This window comes from Macaca fascicularis, chromosome 6 (genome assembly GCF_037993035.2).
Source record: "Macaca fascicularis isolate 582-1 chromosome 6, T2T-MFA8v1.1".
Taxonomy (NCBI): Eukaryota; Metazoa; Chordata; class Mammalia; order Primates; family Cercopithecidae; genus Macaca; species Macaca fascicularis.
The window spans coordinates 42,933,436-42,960,932 of NC_088380.1; the positions used below are offsets into that span (position 1 = coordinate 42,933,436).

At 39.5% G+C, this 27,497-nt stretch overlaps 1 protein-coding gene across 6 annotated transcripts in view; it reads left to right on the plus strand.

Annotated features, from left to right (window-relative positions):
- The window catches only part of GHR (growth hormone receptor), a 320,003-nt gene that overhangs the window by 146,025 nt on the left and 146,481 nt on the right, over positions 1 to 27,497 (plus strand). For 4 of the 6 annotated variants that reach the window (XM_005556812.5, XM_065546202.2, XM_005556809.5 and 1 more), the window contains exon 2: positions 3,387 to 3,467. In XM_005556812.5, the coding sequence (XP_005556869.3) occupies positions 3,398 to 3,467 (70 nt within the window). In that variant the 5' untranslated portion in view covers positions 3,387 to 3,397. The remainder of the gene's footprint in view (positions 1 to 3,386; positions 3,468 to 27,497) is intronic. The other 2 variants (XM_015451334.4, XM_005556811.5) reach the window with 1 other exon arrangement.

The window sequence follows — 27,497 nt, forward strand, 5'->3', positions numbered from 1 at the left end:
TAAGTTTAGGTACCTGGGCAAAAAGGGTTTGGTGGAGGGGAATAGAGGGACTTTCTTTTTCTCACATCTGGCATATCATTACATTGTAATGTTAGATAACATTAAAGTTCCGAACTTCATGTGTCAGCACTCTGACCTTTCCTAGGGACATTTTATCTCGGCTAGAACCTAATAGAGAAAGATTCCCTCATCTAGAAGGTGCCATGTGGGGCTCTGCAAAGATGGCGTGGACTGCTTACAATACAGTTGAATGTCACTTCTCGTGGCCTGGCTCATGTGAGGACCCTAGAGAGAGTTCTGCAGAGGAGTGCAGAGGGCTACTTTTGGAGTCATTCCCACTGAGCCAACATCAGTGGAAGAGAAGGGGAAGAGTTAGGTTCTAATCAAGCACTTAGCTTCTGCTGAATCCATCCACATTTCTTTATCCTCCTCCTGGCCCCTGGTCTTAGTTAGAGTTGGGTCCCTATGCGGTGTTCCAGGAAGCAGTAAACTGCACTCACCTCCTATTTGGGAGCATGGCAATTTTAAATATTATTTTCTCCTGTAGGAGTATGCAAACAGATTTCTGGTTAATTTTGTGTTAAGGATTCTTGTTTGTTTTTTGTTTTGATAGAGCACATTCTATGGACATATGTTCAGCTTGTAAAGGAAGTGTTATAATTATAGTTCCTTTTTTTTTTTTTTTTTTTTTTTTGGAGACTGAGTCTTGCTCTGTCGCCAGGCTGGAGTGCAGTGGCATGATCTCAACTCACTGCAAACTCCGCCTCCCCTGTTCAAGCGATTCTCCAGCCTCAGCCTCCCAAGTAGTTGGGATTACTGGTATGCACTGCCATGCCCAGCTAATTTTTGTATTTTTAGTAGAGACGGGGTTTCACCGTGTTGGCCATGATGGTCTCGATTTCCTGACCTCGTGATCCACCCGCCTCGGTCTCCCAAAGTGCTGGGATTACAGGCGTGAGCCACCGTGCCCTACCTAGTTCTTTATTTGGAAGAAGTGAAGCTCATTTGCATGCAGCTGCTTTCAAAAGTTTCGGGATTGGAGGAAGGTCATCAACTATTCAACTGAAGTAAATGCCATTTATTTGTGGCATCTGCCAGGTATCCTTGAGATGTCTGAAGAGGTGACTTCCAAACCAGAGGATGTGGCCTTCTGAGAAATGCAAACCTGTTCACAGCCTCGCTCAGATGGGAAGCAAAAAAGGCTGCCTGGGAATTGGGGATTTACTGTTATACCCTGACATCAGAATAGCAGGTGCTACTGGAAACTTCTTTACCTGACACTAAGTGTCTTGGGAGATAACAAGTAAAATTAACACTGTATACAGCATCCAGTTCCTCAGTGTTTTCTTCACTTAAAAAGAATCAGCTGGGCACGGTGGCTCATACCTGTAATCGCAGCACTTTGGGAGGCCAAGGCGGGTGGATCATTTGAGGTCAGGAGTTAGAGACAAGCCTGGCCAACATGGTGAAATCCTATCTCTACTAAAAATACAAAAATTAGCTGGGCATGGTAGCACACACCTATAGTCCCAGCAACTTGGAAGACTGAGGCAGGAGAACCACTTAAACCTGGGAGGCAGAAGTTGCAGTGAGCCGAGATCATGCCACTGCACTCCAGGCTGGGCGACAGAGTGAAACAAAAAAAGAAAAAAGAAAGAAAGAATCAAATTCAAAGCAAATACTTAGTTACCAACAGGATTGCATTTTTAGCCTATAACACCTTTTTTTAGCCTTTTAGTATGTTTCTGCTGGACGTTTCCAGCTTTGATTACATAGCCTGTTCACCTAGGAGTAAAGGACATTGGGAGGGAGAGATGTTCAGTGGTTCTCATTTGGAAAGTAGATAAGGATGATGCAAGGCCATCAGCTCAAGGCCTTCCAGGTTAGGAATTAAAAACATGGATGTTGTAAAAACCACAACTCATATTTATTTGAAATCTCACCATTGACAAAGTGTGTTCACCTGCATGTTTACACTCAATCCTATGAACGACTCCATGAAGCAGTGTATGGAGGAGAGTTCCTCATGCGTGTGGGTTTGCACATGGGGATTCAGATGCAAGAAGATACTTAGTTTACATAGAGATATGTTTTTTATTTTATGAATATAAAATTATATGGAACAAAAAAAGATAAGTCCTCTGCTGTCTAGAAATTACAGTACATCAAGAATTTTATCCCTATGTAGAATTACACAGCCATTGCCAGAGGACCACATCTGTAGGACCATGAAAACAAACATCTTTGCTCATTATTTCAGCCTGATTAGGGATACCATGAAGGGCTATTCCATTAGGTCAGGTTTGCACAGTAATAAAAATGATGCCAGTAGAGGTCCTGGTGGAGCTCCTAGTATGATGATAAGTGTCTGAGTAACTTGTAAATAGTGCAATTTTATGGAAATGTTGCAGCTAAGCTTTAAAGTAGTTGGCATTAGTTGTTAGACACAACAACAGCTCTACAAAAGGCAATATGCTGAGTTCATTTTTGACTAGCCCAAACTTGCCTCAAAAGATCCGGGATGTGGACACCCTGGTATATTTTTTCTAGAAAAGCTTATTTCCTTCCTCCAGATAAAGGTGTATGGTCACTGAGGTGTGTACTGACAGATGTGTTGATCTACTCTCTCCGTTAAACTGAAGGGCTCCAGGTGTGGCCACACTGGGCTTCTAAATGCCTAGCAAAGCCACAGATGCATCCCTCTTGGTGTCTGAGGTGTTCACATTCCTGGGTCTTTCAGATCTGTATTCCTCATGAAAATAAAAACTCTCTACGATACAATCTGTCCTTGTGGGTTTTTAGTTTTACTAGGGAGTTTTTGTTTTCTTTTGCTTCCCGCCTTCTTTCTGCTTCCCTTCTAGTTAAACCTCTTTAGGATGGCTCATTAGCACTTTGTTTTGAGTGTGTTGAGCTGTTTTGTTCACTGGGAAACAGATTTATGAAATGTTACTATTACCGTGATTGTTCTGTTTTTCCTTTTATGGCCTGTCCAGCTCAAGGCCCCATGCTTGCTGATACTGCTGATAAGGTTTTCTATTTCCAGATCAAATTGAAGCAAACCTTACTGGCCCTGTTACTGAAGCTGTGCATGGGGGTCATTTGCTGTGAGGTGTTTCTATGGCTTTGAGCCAGGATGTGAACATCTCTAGTGTTCATGTTGTTTCCTGAGACGAGTACTCACAGGCAGTAGAATTTATTACAACCTACTGTTTGAGTTCATGAAAAGTAGGACAATATGAGACTCGGGGCAATGAAAGACTTACTAGGATTCCTTCTGGAACTGATTCATCAGCACATTCATGTCTTACCCAGTCTTTAAACAGTATTTCATGATAATGGTCTGCTTTTATTTGCTGGGCTTTACCTTACTCTTTTTGTGATTGCAGGTCCTACAGGTATGGATCTCTGGCAGCTGCTGTTGACCTTGGCACTGGCAGGATCAAGTGATGCTTTTTCTGGAAGTGAGCGTGAGTTCTGCTTTTCCATTTCCACCCTCAGTGGTTTGAAACAACACTGAATTGTATTTGTTATATCCAAGTTTTGTGGATGATTTTATTAAAAGATGCAAGTTTTACATAGCAGCAAATAGGAAACTTGACTTAACTTTAAAATCAGAAACTAGTAGGACTTTTCCGTGGATGTTTAGGAGGAACGCAGTAGTCAGTCAACTTTGGCATCTGGTGTTTTCATGTCAAAAATTAATGCTACAAATCATGCTGAGGACATTTATGTTGAAGAAAAGCCAGGTCTCTTGTTCTCAGGCTCTGGGAGAAATATTGAAGTTACACTGAAGAGTTATTAGCTTACTGTTCACTCAGTTCATTTGTGACTAAGGATATCTAGTCTATGTCCAGAGCTCAGAATTCAGGCTTGTTAATCATATTCTCTGAGAAAGGAAATTGCAGGTTTCAAATGAATTTCACCTCTCACTCTCTGGGTGATTACCATTTGGCTAAGTTGAGGGAAGAGACACCTGAAATAGTTGAATGATATACCCAGAAATTATGAGCTTCCTTCCCCACCTCTATAATTCTCCCTCCCTTTTTTATATCCCTCTCCTGGTAGAGAAGTCTCAATATGTATAAACTATGTTTCATAGCAGACCTAACTAAAACAAGGAAGAGTAATGGAAGGGAAAGTGGAGAAGAATTTTTCTGTCAGAAAGAAAACTGTGCTCTCTAAAGGGTGGTGGGAGACCTTTTTTTTTTTTTTTTTTTTTTTTTAATGAGTACTTGATACTTTTCCTTGCCTGTGCTTCTACAGAAGAAAGAAACAATGTATTTCTCCCATGCTATGACACTGAATTTAGTTGTTACTTTAGGAGTGTCTGACTCCCCTTCTCACCATTCAGCTCATGTTGGAAAATACAGTTTAACAGCAGACTTAGCGCCTTAAGATGTCCTCCCTGACCTTCTAGCCAAAAATAAATCCGTAGTAGTGAGCTGCTGAGGGTGACCAGAGTCACTTAGAAAACGAGAAGAGTAAAAGATGTTATTTTATCTCTTAAAGCAATTTAAAAATATTTATAGAAAAGAGTCATAATTGTTTGAAATATTTTTTGGTCTCTCTGGTGTTATAATGTCAACATTATGCAAGTCAAACATGGAGAGAATTGCAGGCTCCGTTTCAGCAGCTTTTCCCATGGCTGGTTTTAGACCCTGGTTCTGAGCCAAAAAATTGCAGCTGAGATCCTCTGCTGTTCCAAAGTCATGGTGGCTTTATCTCTCGTTTCTTCATTAAGGTGACTTTCACTCTACTGGGCAAGATTTGAGGAATTTAAAAAACTTGTGAAATGAAAAGTATGGCATAGGAAATCTTTAAAGAAAATTAAAAATGCATCCCCAGCTGAGAGATTAGAGCTCAAATTACATTTTAGAGCTAGAAAGTCTGCACGGAGCATCTGTTTCCACTGCTTCGACATTTTACTAAACCTTTGAGTTCCTGAGTGAAGAGAAAACATCATTAGTTGCTTTTAATGCTTGATTTTTTTCTTTTTAATAGTTTTTTTTGATTCATTTATTTGTTTAGGGAGAGCAGAATATAAGCAAATGCAGTGGTTTATACTAAACACAAATCACATATCCTACCAGTGGTTACACATAGGAAGTGATTTAACAAAGAAGAACATTTTTGTCTCCTTTTTTTTTTTTTTTTTTTTTTGTCTTGTTGAGCTAACCAATATTTCTTTTTCCTTTGGAATATGTGCATATTCCAGAATCCTTTCTTAAAATGATCTAAAGGTTAAGGATGGGGTATGATGTTTATGTAAGAAGGCATATGTAAGCTCATTCCAGCATGTGTGTGCATGCTTGCCTCTGTGTGTGTGTGTGTATTCTAGTTCTGGCCACTTATCTAAGGGGTTCTTGGGTTCAGCCAAAGTTACTGCATAACATGACACGGGTCAGTCTCAGATGACATTTATGGGCCATGTGTTTGTTTTTCTGCCAGGTCTGGATTGTAGCCAAATCATTTTATTTTTATTGTGTCTCCTATTGAATAAGGCAGACTAAAAATGTAGTTGAAATTTAAAAAAAAGAAAAGATACTACTATTGAATTCAGTTTGGTCAGTGAAAGAGGTGGCACTGATGGGTAAGTGATCTTGGAAGCATCACCTGGAGAAAAGTCACCCAGGAGCTGGTAGACGATGACAGACCTCTATGCATAGGGAAGGGTGGCACTTGAGCAGGGATTTTCTTGTGGGCAGATGAGCAATTAGAAATATACTGGCCCTGAAAGGATTTTTTAAAATTAAATCTAATTGCCCTGTGGGAAATTTAATGAGAACTAAATTTGAATAGTGCCATTATTGTGCTAGCTAAAGTGTTGTAATAGATGTTTTCTGTCTCTCATCCTTAACATGAAGCTCTCATCCTTAATATGAAGCTCTATGTCTGCTCCTCAAGCCAATTACATAGTCTTGAGGAGAATTTTTTATTCCAAAATCAGGAATGATCCACAATGCCTTGTTTTCAAAGGGCTTCACATGGTTGACCTGTCAACTGATTGTATCAAAATTGCTGCTGCTGGAATGATGTTGCTAGTGAGAAATGTGCATAAAGATCTGATGGATAAAAGTATTCTTCCAAGGAGTGCCTGTTATAAATTAGGTCGTATATCTCTACTATTTCAGTCAGTCCTCCCCTGAATATACCCTTTGACCTCAGTAACCTAAGGTGGAAGTAGGCAAGCCCCTGTCTTGTAGTTCAGTCTAGCTAGGACATGAGGAATGTCTTGAAATTAATGAGAGACTGTATATCTTTAAGGTTTAGATTGTGTGATGAAGAGAAATGGTCAAGATGCCCTGAAAAAGAATAGATCAAGGTGGACTAGAATAGTTAATTCAACAAATTCAATGTACTGATAATTCTTAAGAGTTTCCTATTTTCAAAGCCTGCACCTACAGCTATGAGGAATACATTGATTCTTCCCTCAAGGAACTTTTCATGTGTTAATAGATCAGGCATGTACACCAAGAATTACAATATCAGGCATTGTATATTAACTATCAAAATGGCTTGAATCACACTTTATAGAAGTGATGATGTTGGGAGGGATACCTCAGCTGTGGTGAATTACAGCTTCATGAAGGAGGCTGGCATTGTTTCAATAGAGACTAGAATGTCGGGTTTAAGATTTTAAAAGGCTGAGAAGAACAGAAGGCTATTACAGGAATAACTTATGCAATAAAGCAACAACATAAACAGAAGTGTACAGATGTAGATATGAGATGTCCATGGAGAACACTTCATTCACTTACTGAGTGTTTTTTATATATATATACATACACACACACATATATATATATGGCACTGTCTAGTCAATGGATGGTTCTGTTTTAGCATTTAACATTCAACGAATATTTCTTGAGCACTTACTTCATGGAAGGCATAGGATTAATTTGGCCAGGGTGTGTGGTACATAGGTGCTATATTTGTAATTATTCCCCTTGGAAGCAAACTTAGGTCAGTAGGTTTGAGTCAAATTATAGAAGGCCTAGAGATAGCAAAGGCATTATGGAAAAGGCAAGACTTGCTGGGCCCTTGAAGAATCAGTAGCATTTGGAGAGGAAGAAAAGAAAGAGGAATTGTATGCCATATCCAGCAAGTAATAGGCCTCAATGTTGGAGGCCAGAGAAAACTGCTACCTGCAAGATGGAATAGTTTGTATGTGTGATATTTATATGTAACATATATAATACCTATGTATAATATTGATATATATTTACATATAACATATTTATATTTGTATGTGTGTAATACATACACTATATATGTACATATATACATATATATGTGTATATATGTACAATATATGTATATAGTATATATATATATATGCATGCCAGTTAGGTGTGGCTTATAGGCAAAGCACATAATTGACATCACTCAAATTCTGCAAAAGGTGTTATATCATTCTACACCCTTCAAGGTAAGAGACTTAGGAATGAGGTGCCACATCCTAAGGGAACCGAGAGCCCCATAATGTTTTCTGTATATTTTGAACATTTTTCATAAACCTATGCACACTGACAAAACACTTACTTGAAAGAAAAGACACTCCTGTTCTCATTGCTATCAGATAGGAAATAATGGCACAGTGGACAAAACAATTTATTTTTTAAAATAAACTCTATCCCACTACAGGTGAAGTTCCACAGAGCCCTGAGAGGATGTTAAGACATGTCGGATATATTTCATACAAGTATTCGAGTCATGGTTTCAGTTAGTAAACAGTAATGAATGCATCTGTTAAATGTGTTCAAGAATGAACAATTCAAGGCTTTCCATTCACAGTGAAGATGGGGAGAAAAGCCACAGAGCTTTTGATTGCTGCTGTCTTGACCATCATCCAGAGGCAAGAAGAAATCTTATGGTGTGTTCTAGTGCTATGGCCTGTGTCCATGTACATCAGCAATCCTCTGACCCCTTGTCCTCCTGATATTGCAGACTTTATTTGATGTTGGAGTTCAGCAGGTCACAGCAAGCTGGGTTAATCTAGATGGTGCCAATGTAGATAATGACACAAAAAAAGTCTTTCAAGAAGCTTTTATTAAGTCATTTTACAGATTCAAGGAGGAATTTTATGTATGTATTTATTTATTCATTCATGCATGCATGCATTTATTCATCTTTTTCTTTTAGAGATAGGAACTCGCTATGTTGTACAGGCCCCAAACAGTTCTACTAGCTTCACACAATCTTTCTTCAGTCTGTAGAGTAGCTGGCATTATAGGTATGAGCCACTGTGCCCAGTCCAAGGAAGAATTTTGAATGTATATTCCTGCCTTTAAGGAGCTCACAGTCTTTAGAAGAGAAAACAGAGAAATAAACATAATTTAATTGTGATCCTCGTAGGTTATTAAAGGGTTTTAATCTAGGTAATAATACTGTTAGATTTTTACTTTGTCAATAATACTACTAATAGGATAAAAGTAAATTCAAAAGGGATGAATTAGAGGAGGAAGGTGATGACAATAGGTCAGGAGAGAGATAATCTAAGTGTGGCAGGGGTGATTAAAAAATAGATGGATCACAAACACAGGGATGTTAGGAAGACAGAGTTACCAGTACTCAGAGTCCAATTAACCTGTGGATATTTGACTTGGGGAACTATCAGTGCCTTCTTTTCCATCCGTTTCTAAGTTTCTGCATTTTTAATTAATGTGATCATCAGCAATGACTCACATTTAATGCAGTGAAGTCCTGGTGCACAGTTCAGCCTATTAGCACTAAAGTGGTACTTGCACAGAACAACTCTGTAGGGGAGGAAACACGCTGAGGCTGGATGACAGCAGAGTGTCTAAGCTACGCTTCTTTTGTACCATTTCTCTGAACTCCTCATGCCTGTGTCTACCCTGGGTCCCACAGCTCTCTGCTCAGCTCTGCAGTATGGCTGTGATATAGCTCAGGCTACTATGCAGTGAGGGTCTACAGCAAGGACAAAGGTCTGAACTCCCTCCTCATTGTAGTCTCTGGACATTTGTGACTCTATCCCGAGACCTTGACAACCCCCCAAGTATTTTATCATTGCTAGAGTATGTACTTAACTCATGGGATGCAATAAAATATATGCAGGATGAGTTGAGAACAGCAAAGCCATGTGCTGGGCAGAGTCTGGGAAGTTGGTTAGGCTCCCACAGAAACTGAGTGACTCACCTCTACAAAGAAGCTGGCAGTGTGAGTGATTAGATTTATGCCACAGCTAATTAGTAAATTGAAGGAGTGGGACCACCCAAGAATACTTAGAACCCTGACTGTTAGTTAAATTCACACATGCCAGTGATCGAATATATTTCTGGTCTTCCACATTAGATGCCAGCTCTTATGGGACCAGAGCCAGTCCTGGTTATATAATAGAATGTTTCCACACCAGTTTGGTTCAGTATCCTAAATTGGGGCTCTTGTTATGGGGTAGACAGGAATGAGGTCGACATAATGTATTTGGTGTTTGGTGATGGCAAAGAGTACCTGTTCATAGACACACCTGGTTGTTCACCTCTGGCTAGAGACCAACCCAAGTTCAACTGTAGAGAAGTCCATTTTGGTCTTTACTGGCCCAGCCAGCCTCTACATGAGATCATTCCCTACAACAAGGGGCCCAGGATTCCTCAGTCACCCCAGCACCTTTTCCTGAGGAAAACCATCTCATGAAGAACTTGCCACTGATGATTTTCTCCTCCCTGTGCATTGAAGTCAGTGGGTTTCTAACTGAGAACTGGTTCCTTTTAAACCTTCTTAACCTTACACTGTATATGATATAAAACTGTAGGCAGTTCAGAGTCACCAATAAAGACATCTTTTGGGGTCTCTACTTGGCTTGTAACCACCTGCTTATCCACAGTATTATGCACCTAGCTTGTCATCAGGCAGAGTCACCAGCAGCCACAACACAAGGGTCCACCTTCATCTTTCCGAAGCAGCAGGCAGTGTCACTCCATTTTGACTTTTCTGGCAATACTCACACGGATTGTTAAATAATGCTGTCAACAGTGTCATCTTCAAACCCAAAGCAAAGCTTCCTCATCATCTGTAGTTAGCAGCATAAAGACGGTGATGATGTGTAACATAAACACACTTTGAAATCTGATGCAATTGACCCTACGAAGAGAGTATTCCTTAGTGCCCTGTCTGGCAACTCCTGGAGAGACCAAGAGGCCTTGGGCCTTAGAGCACTTCTTCAGCCTCAGCTGCAAATCCATTTTTTCTAGTTCCTTGTTCCCAGGATGAAGCCACAGTGTTTCATCAGATACATCTATCAGGAATCTCTGTTTCTGTCTATATAACAATTTAACTTAAGCCTCAACCTGCACAGTGTATGCATCACATTTCCATGGAAGGATTGCAGGTATTAGAAGATGATGGATCATGTCTTGACCACAGGGGAAATGTTTCAGGATGTTTTTATAGAGGCTTTCACTAACAAGCAGGACACGGGATTGGCAGAGAGGTGGGGGTAGGAGGCAGGTGAAGGGTGGCATTTGTTGTGTGTCCCTCTTCTAAATGAAGTTATAATGACATCTGTGTTTCAAGCGTGTGGAAAGTTTGGATTGAGCTTGAAATAAATACAATTTAATTGGTTTCAAATAACTGAACAAAATGACCATTCCATGCCCTGTGTAATAAAATGTTATGGAATTAAAACTAACTAGATGTTAAAATCCATGAAGGATATTTTGCTTGATGCCCATCCTTCAGCATTCTGATGAGGATCTTCATTTATTTGTTGAATTAATAAGTGAATCAGCATCTAAATCCTGACCTTTGATTTCCTCAGTTCTCTCCTGCAATTGTCACTGATGCTCTCATCTCCAGTCCTGAGCAAGGCAGGAGTTGAATTAGTATCCCCGTATAGTGGGAGGGGTCTAGAAATAGCTGTGCCACTTTAGAAGCTAGGCTTTGTGGGCTTTTCCTGGTGATGGAATGATTTTATTTTCCTGCTTTATACTCCAGTTACCACCAAGATCAGAATTCTGCCCTAAACACTAATGTGTGAGAGCCTGATGTCCTTCCTAAGTCTTGTCAACCTCTTTCCAGGTGACTGAACTCCGAACCCCATGCACCAGTCACCAACATTCTGCATTAAGTGACCCGGTCACCCAGCACCATCCCCCTGACACCACCTTTATCTCTACACCACCTACCTGATTAAATCTCCTCAAATATTGACAGACATAATGATGCCTGAAGATCCCAAATCCAAATTTCCTTTGCCCCTTTGGACATTGAACTTTAGATTACAAAAGACCCTGACTAGGGATCCTGTGGATAGCTGAGTCAATTTTCTTAGCCCCATTCCTTAAATATCAAGTCTTTCTAATTTTCCAATGAGAGCACATCTTGAAGTATGACACTCTCAAGTTAAAAGTCAATTTATATTAATAAAATCCTTAATTTCTTGATTTCTGAATTTGAAAAAATGACACTTTGTGTATCTTTTATTTTTCTGGCAAAACCTTCCAAATTTGTGGAAGGAGAAATAATATTGACTACTGGATAACCATGTGCTATGTGTAAATATTAACAGATTTGCCTTAGTGGACACTGAATTGATGATGTTTGCCACATTATATTTTACAGAGTCTTGGCTCTTCCAAAAATGAGAGGTCATTTTTCAGGGGAAGACCATTTTGTGTTTGGCTAACATTTAGGACATATAATTTCTTCTCCTCTACGTGCCACTGACCCACTGCATCCCTGGTTGGAGCAAGAAGAGCCATGCTTTCCTTAATAATTGCTGATGGTGAAACGATGTATTGTAATAAGAGCAGAGGAATAGGGAAACAGGAGAAAGATAGTCAGTTGAAGAGTCCTGCCCTGTGTCAGGGCACCGTTTGGCCAGCTGGGCTTGCTAGGACTAGAATATAGAAAGTACATGAAGCTTCATACTCAGACAGCTCTGGCTACGTTGAAAACTGGTATATCATGGTGCCCAGCTTTCTTTGTTAGCTGGGCCAGCATCATACCCTCTAGTATTTGCTCTGAACTTCATAAGCATGGTTGACTAGCTTTCTCTTCCTCTGCAGTTGTTATTCAGACTGAATAGTTTCTAAGAAGGCTTTTATTGAGAAATAGAAGGAGGTAAGTTAACTTCTGTGCATATCTTGGCCATATTTGCTTGAGAAACTGATGTGTATACTATAGCCATTATGGGTGTGAAAGGCAAAAGTATAAGTGCTCTCCAGTATGACCTGGCTGTCTTGTCTTACTTCTATATTTGATTGCTAAAAATATATATTCTTAGGTCAAAAAACTCACTTTAAGGGAAAAAATAAAAGAATATTAATAACCAAAATAGAAGAATATTAAGAACTTTAACATGAGACGTATTTAGATTAAAACCATCTCTTTTTGGATTTTGGGGGGTGATTTCTCTGTTTGGGACTGGGTTGCTATTCACCCAAAGGTGGAAACTTTTGATGTTGGGGAATGCCACTGATGCCTTAAAGCAGAGGATAAAAGGAAAAGACTGAAATTCCAGGCTAAAAGAGGAGAGTGTGGCCACTTAGCCACAAGTTAGCATTCAATAAATACTGTATAAATTAGAGATATATTTCTGCAGTTGGTTGATAGAAGCTTACTATGATCTGCCTCAGGGTGCATCAAATTCCTCTGGTACTTTGATCCTATTATTGACTGTCACTTCCTTGGGGGCAGCAGTTAATCAAGCAGAGGCTTATCCTGTCAGAGAGTAAAGGGAGCTATGAAGGAGCTCGCTGGGAGGAAAAACTGGTCCTCAGAGATGCTTAGGGTTTAGGACCAGTAAGAGGCAGTCTCCACACCACCCACATCTGATTCCTGTTTCCTTCTTCTCTGCTGTGGTCAGGAGAAACAGTTTAGATTAGGTATTTCAGAGCAGTGGTGTTGGACTTTGTCAAAACTGCATTTGAATCCCATATATGAATTGTGTGACTTTTCAAAGGTTGAGTTCCCCAGAAGTAGGATGCTGAGGCAAGGATTCCTATGAAAGTGAATTATTAGAAAATGGTCCAGGGAGAAAGCGATAGGAGAGTAGGAAAATGAGACTGGGAAGGTAAAGAAACCATCCTCAGGAGGATGCAAATTTCTACACGCTATCAGTTGTCCAAGTGCAGGTAAAACTGGCTCCAGCAGCCTGAGAGCAGCCGACACAGAGACACAGGACCAGAGTGTGGGACTGAAACCACACATGAAGCCTGTGTGCAAAAAAAAAAAAAAAAAAAAAAAAGGTAAAGAGGGGCTGGGCGCGGTGGCTCACACCTGTAATCCCAGCACTTTGGTAGGCCGAGGCAGGTGGATCCCGAGGTCAGGAGTTCGAGACCAGCCTGGACAACATGATGAAACCCCATCTCTACTAAGAATACAAAAATTAGCTGGGCAGGGTGTCGGGTGCCTGTAGTCCTAGCTGCTGGGGAGGCTGAGGCAGGGGAATTGCTTGAACCCAGGAGGCAGAGGTTGCAGTGAGCTGAGGTGGTGCCACTGCACTCCAGCCTGGTCAACAGAGCAAGACTCTGTCTTGGAAAATAAATAAAATAAAATAAAATAAAATAAAATAAGACAAAATAAATAAAATAAAATAATAAAATAAAGTAAAATAGGCAAAGAGATGAATCTACATCACCAAAGCACTGACAGCATCTGCTACAGTGACTTTGGTAGTTTCTTACATTCTCTGAGCCTCAGTTTTCTTATCTGTTAAGTCAGAGGAAAATGACTTATTTAAAAAGGCTTCAGTGAGGTAACACAAGTAAAGCACCTATTGAGATTAGTACACAGGAAAAGCAGTTACTGAATACAATTAGTCAGTTGGTAATTGGTAATAATTATGTATAATTCCTATAATTATAGGAAGCTCTATATAATTATTCTATATAATTCCTATAATTGGAATTACCAATAGGCTAATTGTGTTTAGTAACTACTGTTATTGTCCTCAAGTTGAGTTATTATTGCAAACCCTGAGGCCTAAATAAACATGCAAAATAAACTGACATGTGGAATTTTATTTATAACAATATATGTATGCCTAAAAGAAGTGGTTCATTTGCACAAGGAAGTTTTAGAAGCTACAGATAATTTTAATAATGACTACAGAAAACTATCTTGAAGATGTTTCTAATGTTTAAGACATGATAGCATAAACCTTTATAAAACGGAATACTGTTCTATAGTTATAGTTGTAAGAATCAGTGTTTAGAGGATGGCTTTGATGAAATTGTACTGCTCTAGTTCCTGTGCTTCTAATAAAATTAAATCTGATTAATACAGCAAGTAGGTCTTTGGTAAGTTGATTCTGATGCTGGGAGTGATTTTCTTAATTCTTGCTCAGAAAGCCATCCATGAGAATTAAATGAGATAGCATGTACAATACCTGGTATAGTTACTGGTAAGAGGTTTTTAGTAAAGGTCAGTCTCCTCTTTGTTTACCTTCTCATCAAGAGAGGAAGAACAAGGAAAATTAGGTTGCTTTTTTGAGAAAATGCTTTATGCCAATTACAATTATCTGAAAGTAGAATAAATTTCTAGGTTAGGCAAGACTAGAGTTAAAACGTGGGTGTGCAGAGCTGACCTGCCAGGGTACTCTATACGGAAGTACATGGAAATGTATGTGCAAATACAGTTTCATATAATTGTTTTGATCATACACAGTTTCCACATCAGATTATATTTGAATGACTAATTCAGCAAATATAAAAAAGGCAGAAAACCAGTGGACAAGATGATTCCTAAGGTTCCTTTCTTCCTGGTCTATGCCCTAGTGTATTATTTGAATTGATATTCGGTGGAACACAGAGTTACTGCTGGAGATTGAGTTATAAAAAGATTCAAATGGGTTACTCCATTATATCTACTTAGGAAATCTTTTTTTAAAATAACTGATAGATGTTCAGTTGTGAGAAGCAAAAGGTATTTCTGGCCATCCCTTTATAGTTGTGTACATGACTGCAGAGCCATCATTTCATGCTTACTTCCCCACATTCATGTACCATTTTCTCAAAGGAAAATGATTGAATTAACTTGCTAGTTTTGATTCTGGGGTTTGTTTTAAGCAACTGATATTTAAATCCACCTAGTCCTCTTTAGCTGTTCTCCTAGAAACTTTAATATTAAGAAACAGCTGAACTTACACATTTTGTAAAAGAGTTCAGACAATGAATTCCTTCTTCTTGAAATGCATAGAAGTACCCAGGTGCTAGCTATACCCAAGAGCCTTTTCTAAATACAAAAAGGATTGACAAACCAAGCATTCATCCTGGCGGGGTCCAACAGTTAGGAATCAAACCATGAACTTGCTATTCCTCTGTTTGTGGTTAACTTGTTTGTATATTTTTGAGGAAGATGATTCAATGCAAGAAGCAGTTTTATATAGTACATTAAGTAAATTTCCTATAGGATATACTTAATCAGAAAAATATTTTTGGACTAGAGCTCACAGAACATATGTTTACAATAGTTTTCAGAAAGTGAGGGGCTAAATGAGGATTTCTCAACCTTGGCACTATTGAGATTTTAGGTTAGATAATTTTTCTGTGGTGGGAGGTGTGTCCTGTGCATCGTAGCAAATTTATCAGCATTTGTGACCTCATACCCACTAGATACCAGTAGCCCCCTTCTCAGTTGCAACAACCAAAACAACTATAGACATTGCAAAGTGTCCTCTAGGGATCAAAATGGCTCCTGCTTGAGAACCACAGTCTAGATCTGGTAGTTGCATATTGAACTGACAGTCCCCAGAATTGTTGTGGGGATCAAATTAGATAAAACTCGTTTATGCTTTTTAAAAAGCAAAACAAATACATATAGTTACATTATACCTCTTCTTTTCATTTGTTACTCATCTAAGATTTTTTGAGCCCAATGATGGAACCCATAAATAAATTAACCTTAAGAGGCTCAAAGGTTTGCCAGGTAAACAAAGAGGTTAGAAGAAAAAGAGAGATCATATCAGATGTGCCTTAATGAATGTTTGTATGTAACACGTACAAAAAGTTATCGGAACCCCAAGAAAGGAAAGGCTCTTTTTGAATGAAATCAGAGAAAACCAACTGGACCACACAGTTGAAGCTCTATAATAAGAATTACCAAGTAACTAATTGTAACTAAATACTCTTTCATACAATGTCATATATCCATGCAGTTTTTAAATCTAGAAGTAGTTAAGGTTCATGATTATCATTTCTCAGGGACACTACTAAAGTGGTATCAAATCTAAATGAGCAAATTAAGAACTGAAGTTGTTACAGACAGCTGTTAATTCCCTTTTTCATACCTGCTCCAATGATAGCCAACAATCAAACAAAAATAATAAAATAAAAATGAAAGCAAAAAATCCAACTCAGATTTCACTAAGTACAGCAATAAATATCAGAGACATTAGGGAATAATAATAGGTCAAAGCAGAAATTCATTCCTCAGTATGTTCTTCAAGTGGAAAAATTAGGTCTGTTTTAGTTCTGTTGATTCTAAAAGAAACACTCAGACTATCAAGAAAACCTGTTTTAAACTCTAAATCTGACACTGTAGATAGATAGATAGATAGATAGATAGATAGATAGATAGATAGATAGACAGACAGACAGATAGATAGATAGATAGAATTCTGCCTAAGTAATTATCTGCTGGTACCAAAGAGATTGACGAAGAGATTCACTAACCTACCAGAATTTCCCAACCTTGTTCCGGGTTATTCTACATTAAATATTCATTAACAAGGAAATTCCACATAAAAGCTGGTGTGCTTGATGGAGCCATATTTACATGAAAGGTTGCAGCAATTTCTTCTTTAAACCTCCTCTACAATTTGACCAATTCCATGTTCCAGGGAGTACTCAGAGGTTGATTAGGACATGATTTGTTAGCTTAGCGTGTGCTGTACTAATGGTTATGAGTCACATTTGTTTTGGAAGATCACCCTTAAAGCCTGTCACTCATGCTTGTTTATGGGAAACGCAACAACTTAAACATCAGCTAACAAATCCCCATGAATGCATGGTCATATTTGAGTGCTTCTAACAAATGCTTCCTTTCATTTCTCCCTTGACAGCCCTAAGAATTAAAGGCTAGTGGAGCAAACTGGGAGACATCCATGAACATTTATTAAAGGAAGCATAGGAGAGTGTGATAACTGCAAAGCCAGCTGTTGATATTAATATTATTGGTGTGAGATTAAATTTCATCAGTCTTAAAACCTACTTTTTACCACCAGAAAAATCAATCTGCCATATTTAAGGTTACATTAATGTGGAACATTCCACATACTGAACTGTCACATGCCTTTAAAATAACCATGCCTTGCTGGGTTTTTTTTTTTTTTTTTTTTTTTTTAATCATTACAAGTGAAACAAACAGCTGACAGGTGGAGATCTATTGGTATATTCAAGTTTTTCATGTGAAAATATCCCCCAACATTATTTGTAATCCCAACTTGATTATGAGAAACAAACATACCATATACAGGCAGAAGTATGTATCAGTAGCCTTTATATTTGGCACCTCACTATAAAATCCATATTATGTTTCAGTGAACATATTTATGTCTTATACCTGAGTTTCTGGTTGCCTTCAGCTTTCCTCACTTGAAAAAAACTATACTTAAAAAACTATAATTTAATATTAAAGTTAATTAACACAGCAAATATTTATTGAGGACCTTTTATCTACCGGGTACTATTCTCAGTGCTTGCAATGCCTCAATGAACAAAAGAGATAAAAACCTCTACGGTCATGCTGCTTTCTTTAGTGAGATATGTGTGTGTTTGTGGAGTGGAGGACATGCATATGAGGCAGACAATAGACTACAAAAATAATATATTATCTAGTATTTTATAAGACAGAAAGAGCTATGGAAAACTGCCCCATTTGTTCCTCATCTGAGTATACCCAAAAGTTGATCTTGAATATTTCATATGAATCTCCTAGGTTCTAAATGTTAGAAACTAATTAAAAATAATTTGAAACTAAACTAAATATCTTTGTGATCTCTCTGGCTAGAAGCCTCAGGACAAGCCCTCACTGTTTACTGATGAGGAAGCTGAGGCCCAGAGAATTAAATGATGTAGCCAAGATTTCAAGCACTTACTGTCAGAGGTAGGACCAAGACATACAACCTCCTTCTCTGGTGTGCTTTTCTCAATTGGTTAACATTTAACAGCAAGTGCTTTGGTTGATAAAATTTATTTGAAAATCTGTTTGAAACAGGACAAAATAAGAAATACCTGCTTATTCCCTCACTGCAGAGTTGTCATCAGCAGAAAGATTTTGAAGTGTATGAATTATGTTCAGACAAGACCCTTATAAAATCACTCTCCTCTCTCCAGTGGCAGAAGTGTGGCCCCTGACTCCTCACCCATCCTCATTCATCTTTCATATTCCTTGAAAATCACCACTGAGTATTTTCCTTCTGCTTCCTGCAGCACCAGCAGAAAAGATGAGGATGGGTCTCTTGATTGCCATCACAAATCTCTTTCTTATTCTTGCTTCCATTCTTATTCTGCACATATCTTGGACTTGGCCATCATTCTTAGAGCTCCACTAAATTATTTGATTAAAAGATTGTTTATAAGTCCAGAGTTAGAACGGAATTGAAAAGGCACTGCACATTATGATGGAGAGGAATAAACTCCAGTCAAAAGTCATGGCTTCTGGACTCACCACCCTAAGGCAGCCTCACTGGAACTTGGTTTTCCAAATGTCAGTGGGATTTTAGAATTTTCCTACTTGCAAGCTTGTTGTGAGGATTAAACGGTTGAGAGAGATTGTGTCTGTTATGGAATTGTGAAAACTGTAAGTTGCAGTCCACACTATAAAAATCTTAGTTACCTCTGTCCTTTCTCTAAAGACAGGTTGCTAGTGGAATAGACAAGTTTGCCATTATTTTGAAGGTTGTATTACGCACATATTATGTTAGTGAAGTTGGTCGTCTAAAAGTTGGAAGGGACCTCAGAGGTCCTATATTAGACCAACTGCGGTTATTCCTTAGAATAAGCTGGGAGTTTTCTGAAAAATACAAATTCTGAAGCCTCATACATAGAGATTCTGATGTGGAAGATCTGGAATTGATGGCAGCAGCTGCCCATCTGGAGCTGCTGCTGTGAAGATGCCGGCTATAGTGGGGGAGGTGCGGCTGGGGCTGTGGCCTCCACAGAGTGCCAGGTGGGAAACCTGCCCCTTCTGAGTTGGCAGGTCTGAAGCCCAGTGCTCTTCAGGCACGGTTGCAGCTGCCCATCTATGGCTCCAGACCTGGGCATCCCTGCGCTCTCGGGAGCGCAGGAAGCACCCCCTGCTCCTGCAGGCTTGGAAGTGCCTGCTATCACTCCCTGGCCTCTCCCTGCTCCTGCACCCAGCACCCGCTCTGGAGTGAAGCAAAGTCGTGGCCAAGCCTGGATGCTGTCATGACCTGGACAGGTGTGCACACACTCGGGGCAGTGCTGACACACCAGTCCCCTGGCACATTAGCACTCTCTGGACTTTGGACACCAGCCAGCATGGGAGGGAGACTGAGGGGGCACTGAGGGGTGGTTCAGTGCAGGCCTGCAGGCGCTCCTTGGCATGAACAGCCTGGGTGATGTGGATGACATGTAGATGGTGGCAGGAAGCAGACAGGCTCCTGGGCAGAAAGAGGCCAGTCCCCAATGAAGCTCCACCTTCAAGCCAGGGATGGCCGGAAGCTGGGTGGCCGAGCTATCAGTTCCAGGTGGAGTCCTTGGCCTAGAGTGAGAACTTGTGCTTTTTCCAGGTCTGCCCATAGCCACCCATGGACCAATAAGCACACACTTCCTCCCTTCTGATCTCATAAAATCCCTGGACTTATTGAGACTCAGGCAGATGTCGGGATGACCTGCCTATGGATAGGAGCTACCCACTTTAGGTCTCCTGAGAACTGTACTGTCACTCAGTAAAGTACTTCTTCACCTTACTCACCTTCCAGTTGTCTGCGTATCTCATTCTTCCTGGATGTGGGACAAGAACTCAGGACCCACTTAATAGCAGGACTGAAAGAACTGTAACACAAACAGGGCTGAGACATGCCTTCCCTGCCCACCACATTGTGGGTGACAAGAAGAGAAGAACTGCAGCCCTTTGGGGAGCCCAGACCTGTGTGACACCCTCTTTGGGGGCTCTGCGGTTTCTGGCATCTCCAAGCTCCCAGGCCTCACCACATTCCCCTCGTCCAGATGCAGTCGCCCACAGTGGAAGCCATTTGTGGTGTATCAGATGCAGCCGCAGGCTTGCATGGAGCTGGTGCCTGTGCTGGTGCCTGGAGCTGCTCCATGCAATTGCACCTTGATAATTGCTATTGCCAAGCATCGACAGCCCCACCATGGCAGCTGGTGTACCTGGCTGTACACAGTGGCCGGACCCCATGCTTACCCACTCACGCATCCCTCATTGCTCCTCACCTGGCTTGCCCTTGGCAGGCATAGGGTCCAGGCTGGTAGCACAACCCGAGCATAGCCTACCAGGCCATTGGCAGAACAAGCCCAGTGGGCCCAAGAAAAACTTGGTCAAAGGTGCTACCAGCCACAGAAAGGAAACACAAAGGTTTCTGGCTGGAAAAGCAACACCTGAAGAATCCTGCAACAGAATGATGCTCTGGAGTGTTTTCTGTGTTAGGTGTGCTTGTTTGTTTGACAAAAGCTCCAAACGTGAGTCTGAAGATTAGCCAGTTTGGGAAGCCTTGCTTCAGCTTTCTACTGACATTAAACTCCTTCTCCTCTCCCATTTCTGTCTTCACTTAGAAATGGAAACCCACTAATTACTCAAAATCTCACCTTTTCCATTCAGTCACCTAGGCCCTTGCACCCTCATTACTTTGCCTTCCACCTTGACAATTGCTATTGCCAAGCATCGACATTAATCTATTTTGACATCTTCTTTCCACCTGCTGCCCTCTAGTGGAAGTGCGACAAGCAGCAAAATATTTAACTGGGAACAGCAGGGAAGTGACCAGTTTGAGCTGGCCAGTTCACACAAGTCAGCGCAGGTCCCCAGCATGATGTCTACAGACCATGGCTATTCCAGAAATCGTTAAGATGGCCTCAAGCTGTTTGGACGCTATTTGCACACAAGTTACATTTAGAGCAGAACTTTGTAAAGACCCTGGCATTTGTTCATGGGCTTTTTAAAGGTTTCAAAAATCTATCTGGAAAAGATTACCTTTGGGATATTTTTGTTTCTTTGTCCCTCATTTTCTTCTTTTGTCATTTACCCAAATTCTTCTTCTTGCAAAAGAAGGTGGTCCTTTCCTGCCTTCCCTGACCTTTGAATTGTCCAAATCTTGCAAAAAATAAAGATATATATATATATATATTTTTTTTTTTTTTAATTCTTCCAGTTTAGAACCTTCCAGTCACCAGGTGAAAGGTATTCACATGAACTGAACATTGACAATGTAAAGGACACTGTATTCTCCTAGCATTCCTCCAGGTCTCTTTGAGGTCCGTTAGTAGTCTTCTTTTTTCCAGGAGGCATTGAAGTTAAGAGAGTTTAAGAAGATTGTAGTATGTCACAAAACAAGTGGAAAAGCTAGCACTAGGTCTGGCTGATGGAAAATCCTTATGTATTTTTTTAATGTGCTTGTTTGGTGTTTAGCACATTTTTTAATGTGCTTGTTTGGTGTTTGATTATTTAGTCTTCTATGAAGTAATAAATAATAACTTCCATGGTAAATGTTATTAAGGCTCATGGTACTATATAGCAAAAATCATTCAGCTTTTTTTTAATGAATGTTTAATAATCAGTGTGTCTCTGCATAATCTCCAATTACTCCTTTTAGCAGAGGAACATGGCAGGGATGGGGGTAAGTTTGGGTAGGAGGAAAAGACAGCAAAAGCCACAGCACTGAAGCAAAGTTGAGACCAGATTTCACAAGGCAGATGCCATATACTCCCTCAAGCTTTGAAGAAACTAAATAGTTATCTATGTTAACCAACAGGGCAGGACTCGTACTCCAAAAACTCATGTAAACCGTGTGTGTGTGTTGTGTATGTATGTGTGTGTCTTTTCTGCACAATTATTAACCCTTTTTGTGTAGTGGTTTTTCATAGTTTTATCCTTGATTGTTAATATCATGGTAAGTGATTTGTTATAAATATATTTTTCCTTAAGTATCATAAACAATGTAAGATTTCATTTGGCTGATTTTTCTTTTCTTAATATTGCATATCATTATTGTTAGAATACGCATACAGATTATTCAACTTCTTAACTAGAATGTACACACACATGTGCACGTACAGAACTACCTTCCATCTCTTTGATGGTAGAAAATATAGCTCTCTATAGTAAGAAAATTTACTTTGAGTCTCAGACATACCCTTTATTCTCTGCATGACTGGTAAAGCTCGGAAAGAGTAATACTTAGGATCTGGATTCCAGTTCCCTCTCCTCTGACCATTTTAAAACGTTGTTACCTTGGCCAGGTAAATACACTTCTATGAACTTCAATCGTGCCTCAATTGAGCAGGCTAGTCCAAGGCTAGTCCTTGGACTAGTTCAGCTATAGGAGCTGAACCTTGATTTGTGGCATAGTTGAAGCCCCTGAATAGTCAGATGAAAATCATATTAATTAAAATTAAATAGTTATTGGTTGGATCTGGTTTTTCACTGGCCTGCATGAATGATGTTTTGCCTTCCTTTCTGATACTCAGCTCAGAGGCTTTCTTCAATTGGGTTTTCTTTCTTGTAGTTTCTCTGGTTCATGAATAGCCTATAGACAAACACTATACGGTTACAGGTAAAAGGACCCTAGACTAAGTCTTTTATAAAACAAATAGTCCTGTGTAAATAATGACATCTTATTTTATGTGTGTGAGTTTTAGTTTTAGGGTGTAGGGCATGTCTGACATAGCTAAAGGCTGAGCTCCAGGCAGCCAGCTGCTATCCAATCTCCACATCTGGAATGTTCCAAAAAAACCTCCTATGTTTTCTTTCTGCAGCTAAGCTCTGATGAGCAAGATTTAAGAAGTGCAGCCACACACTTTTGGCTGCACATTTTTAAAGTTTGTTATTGTCGTCATAGATTACTTGTTTTGAATCAAAACTTTTTAAAGAAAACTTAATCTCCCAAATTTTAACCCTCTTGAAGTTTCAGGATTCCTAGGAATACTTTTATTTTAAGATGCATAAAATACTCAGTACATGTACAAAGGTAATGCTTATAAGAAACTTGGGGAAAAAATAGGGGAGCTAGTAAGATTGAGAAGGGGAAGAATATCTAAGCTAACATTACTAACCTGGCGACTATTATAGGTGGCTGGATAGCATGGAGGCATAAAGCCAAACACAGTTAAGAGAATAGACTGGATTTGAATCCTGGCTCTACCTGGATTCGTTTTGTGACCTCAGAGAAGTTGCTTCCCTTCTCTGTGCCTCAGTTTCTTCATATGTAAAAGGAGATAACTATAGTGTCTAGCATACAGAATTATTGTGAGGATTAAATAAGTTAATACATATAAAGAAAGTTCAAAACTATGGCGCACAAATGCTTAAAATATGTAAGATATTACTGTTATAAAACTAAAGAAAGAGAACCCAGAAGACATTCAGTTTGGTGGGATTCAGATATGTGTTTTCCTTTCCTCCTCCTCCTCCTCTTCTGCCATCTCTAACCCCACTATGCTTGCCTTCCAATCTATCCCTGCCTCCTATTTCTCTTCCTCCCTGTCGCTAAAAATATTTAGAAGAAAAGAAGAGGTGCATACTTCACGGGGTGCCAAGCTTTTGGGTAAAGTACACTTTTCAGCTAACATGACTGTATCCAACAGTAATGGGCTTTATGGCAAGAGAAAGCTTTTTTTTCAATAAGTGGGTTTTAGCTTTTTAATGGATCATTCTCTTTGTATGGGTAATTCTTCTGGAAGATGGAAATTGGCTCTATGATAAGATAGAAGAGTTGGACTCAGGCATCTAGATTAAGGGAGTATCATGTATGCTTTTAGGAGAGAAGTTTAATCTGCAAAACCTACTTGCCTTATTTAATTAATTGTTGCTCTTAGCTGCTCAATTTTGTACAGGTGACTTGCATGAAAGCAAAATATATGTCAAAATCCAAAAGCAGAGTGAAGCCTCGGGACTTCAGTGCTTTCGGGTGTCTTTCCAGACCTCTGCTCTTCCCCCACCCTCACCAAGGCCCCACTGACCTCAAAGGGCCCTTCTTGCCAGGCCATGAATTACATCTGAGCCAGAGGGCTGGGACTACAGCCAAAGCCAAATGAAGGTGCAGAATTGAGGACTAAAAAAAGCCTGAGCACGTGGTACTGGGTATAGCAGATAAATTTGTTGGAGAAATGGTTTATAAATAACATGAAAAGGGGAAGGGGACAGAGGGTCACAATATTGAGTTGTTGAGAGTTGTTCGATATTTGAGGTCAGTCTCACCATTTTTAGTAACCCAAAAGTAATACTGAAGAAAAAAAGCTCCCTGAATAAAATTAACCACAGCTGGGCTTATTTTTTCTTATCAAGACATTTGTAAGTTTGGCAGCAAGCATTTTTAAACAGGATCTCTTTTATATGAAATAAATTTAAAAACATGTGTCTGCAGTCAGGACAAACAAGTGAACAAAAGCAAAGCAAAAGCGAAAAAGAAGCCCCATGAAGGCATTATGCTTTTCTGAGTACAGTATAAGGCTAGGATACTGCAGAAACTGAAATACTTAGGGATCTTATTGAAATAGTTTTCTTTTCCTCCAAACAAAGCAACCATCTCAGAGGGATAGATGGGCTAAAAGACAAGGAATAAAGTAAACAGAAGATTGGTAACTTGGGAGGTTTTCTTTTCCCCTTTCTCTATTTGGTTTTGATTTGCTTTTCCCTCATTAAAGCCAGAAAGGATAAATTTTGGTCCAGAACTCCCAAGACCAGAGGTCAGGGAAAGCCAGCCTGAGGCTGGAAGCTATGAACTTATCGCTAGTCTAAACTCCACCTCCTTCTTCCCTGGGAGTCCTGCACAAATATAACTGCCTGATCTTTCTGTTTAGTGGCAAAGGTTTTGCTCCCTTCTCTTTCATATGGGAATATTAATTTGGGGAAAGATTTGCCTTTTTTTTTTTTTTTTTTTTTTAAAGAAACAGAGACTTGACTTATTCCTCCCACAAACTCTTTCCCTGGCACAGGGAGACCACAAACTAAGTGAAAAACAACGTAAGAAGCTTAGACAAATAGGACCATATGCCCTCCCCTGGAGCTGAAACATACATGCTCCCTGTCCACCATCACCTCGTCTTCCTATGCTTCTACCCCACTCCTGTCTCTTCCACACTCTGGGTCACATGTCTACCCCTTACTGTGACTTATAATCACCCAGGAAGGGTAACACATTGACTGAGGGCCAAGCTTCTGATAAGTGAATGAACATGTCTTTTCTCCTTGCCAGATATCTATCTTTGCCAGAGAGGGCTGAGTCAGGGAGACTAAGGTTTTCAATGTCAAATTGTGTATTGTTTAAAATTGTGATAATTTGCTTTCTGCACTGAATCTCATTTTCAAAATAAAATTATGCCTTAAGTCAGATCATACTGATGCAGATTCTGCAAGTGTTAAGAGGCTTCTGTGATTGCATTTGCCAGCTGCAGGTCAGGCAGTGGTGGATAGTGGTAAGAAGTAACCTATACTTTTGGCTGGGAGCTGTGACTCACACCTGTAATCCCAGCGCTTTAGGAGGCTGAGGCGGGCAGATCACGAGATCAGGAGATTGAGACCATCCTGGCTAACACAATGAAACCCTGTCTCTACTAAAAATACAAACAAATTAGCCAGGCTTGGTGGCACATGCCTATAGTCCCAGCTACTCGGGAGGCTGAAGCAGGAGAATCGCTTGAACCTGGGAGGCGGAGGTTGCAGAGCCGAGATCGCGCCACTGCACCCCACACTCCAGGCTGGGTAACAAAGCAAAACTCCATCTCAAAAAAAAAAAAAAATGTAACCTATACTTTTGCAGTAGAATTTTGAAAGTTCAAATTCAAACTCAGGCTTTGTATTTTTTCCAAAGTAAATTGTATTTTGTTCATTTTAATCCATTGATTGAATCTAATGAGATCTCTCTGACTGGAAATTCTGCCCTTTTTTTCCTCCATAACTGAATTACCAGTTATCTCTCATCCATGTATTTTGATAAATCCATAAGAATGTCTGTTTTTGTTGTCTACCAAAGCCTTTATAACAAAACCAAATTCATAGCTTTGTCAACTGCACTTGAAAATTACGCCCCAGGCTTTTCAAGATTCTGTAATTAACTTCTTGAGTCATTTGTTTAACCATTGGTGAATTCATTTATCTTTACTCGGGCCACAGTAATGTATTTTACTTACAACATATTATGAGAAACTACATCACCTGCTTCACTGAAATTGAAAAACGTTAGATGAACAACACTGCCCTAAACCACATTTCAATAATCCTTTGATGAAAAGAAAGTGAGTACATTTCCTATAATGATTTGTTCTTAGTGAAGCCATATTGGCTTCAAGTGACCTGTTGTTTCCTTTCAGGGCTTACGGAAATAATCTAACCATTCTAAAATATTGATGGGGATTTGGGTCAAAGGTATAGTTTTAAAAATTCACCATCTTTAACCTGTTAAATATCCAAAGAAATAATCATTTATTATTTCATTTATGCTTTCAGTATCTAGGACATAATTAATCTAATATTGAACATTTGAACTTATTGTTAGCTTTGAAAATATGCCCTATCCCTTGGCTTTATACTCAAGTTTTCTTAATACATTCCCTCAATCGTCTCCAGTCTTCTTGTTATTGCCCTTGCCCAAGAAGAAGAAAATTCTGTAAGAGCTTTCTTTTGCCTTCCTTTCTTCTCTGAGTGGAATAACCTTTTTTGTTGTTTTTATAGTATTTTAGAGTTTCGCGAGATCAGACAAAAATTACCTCAGTTTATAGCTTTATCTTTTAAGTGGAAGAACTCTGAACTATTATTGTGTCGTCTTGAAAAAATAGTCTATGGAATATATATAGGTAGTTGTGTTATTTTTTTCAGTGTTAAGTTCACCTTTGTCTTCTTTTTCTTTTAGTGCATTGTGAACATTTAAAAGGTCATTTGTGCAGCATATAAGAGGATTGACAGGTTTCCATGCATGATGCTTAATGTGGAGGTGATTTCTTTCCATCAAGTTATTAGGTTTGGAATAAGTAACACATCTTAAAATTATAATCTTGATGTAGCAAATCATCAGGTGGGTTACCATTACATGGAAAGACCCAGTGAAATAAAGACCATTAAGTTCCGGACCCTAGGAGTCTACAGTAAGTCATTGGGAAGCTGGAGAGGAGAAAGGCAACGTTAGCTAGGCATTTCATTCATTCCTCCATAAATGCTTATTGGGAGCATGTTGTGTCCCTGGCATCATCCTAGCTTCACTGAAAAGAATGACAGATATATAAAATGAGTAAGTGAGAAGTAATTGCTCTTTACTCTCAATTATAGCTGGGCAAGTGCATCTATAAATATGCTTTTGTGTTCTGAACACACACTAAGCAGTTGGTCAAAGTAGTAAGCTAGAGAAA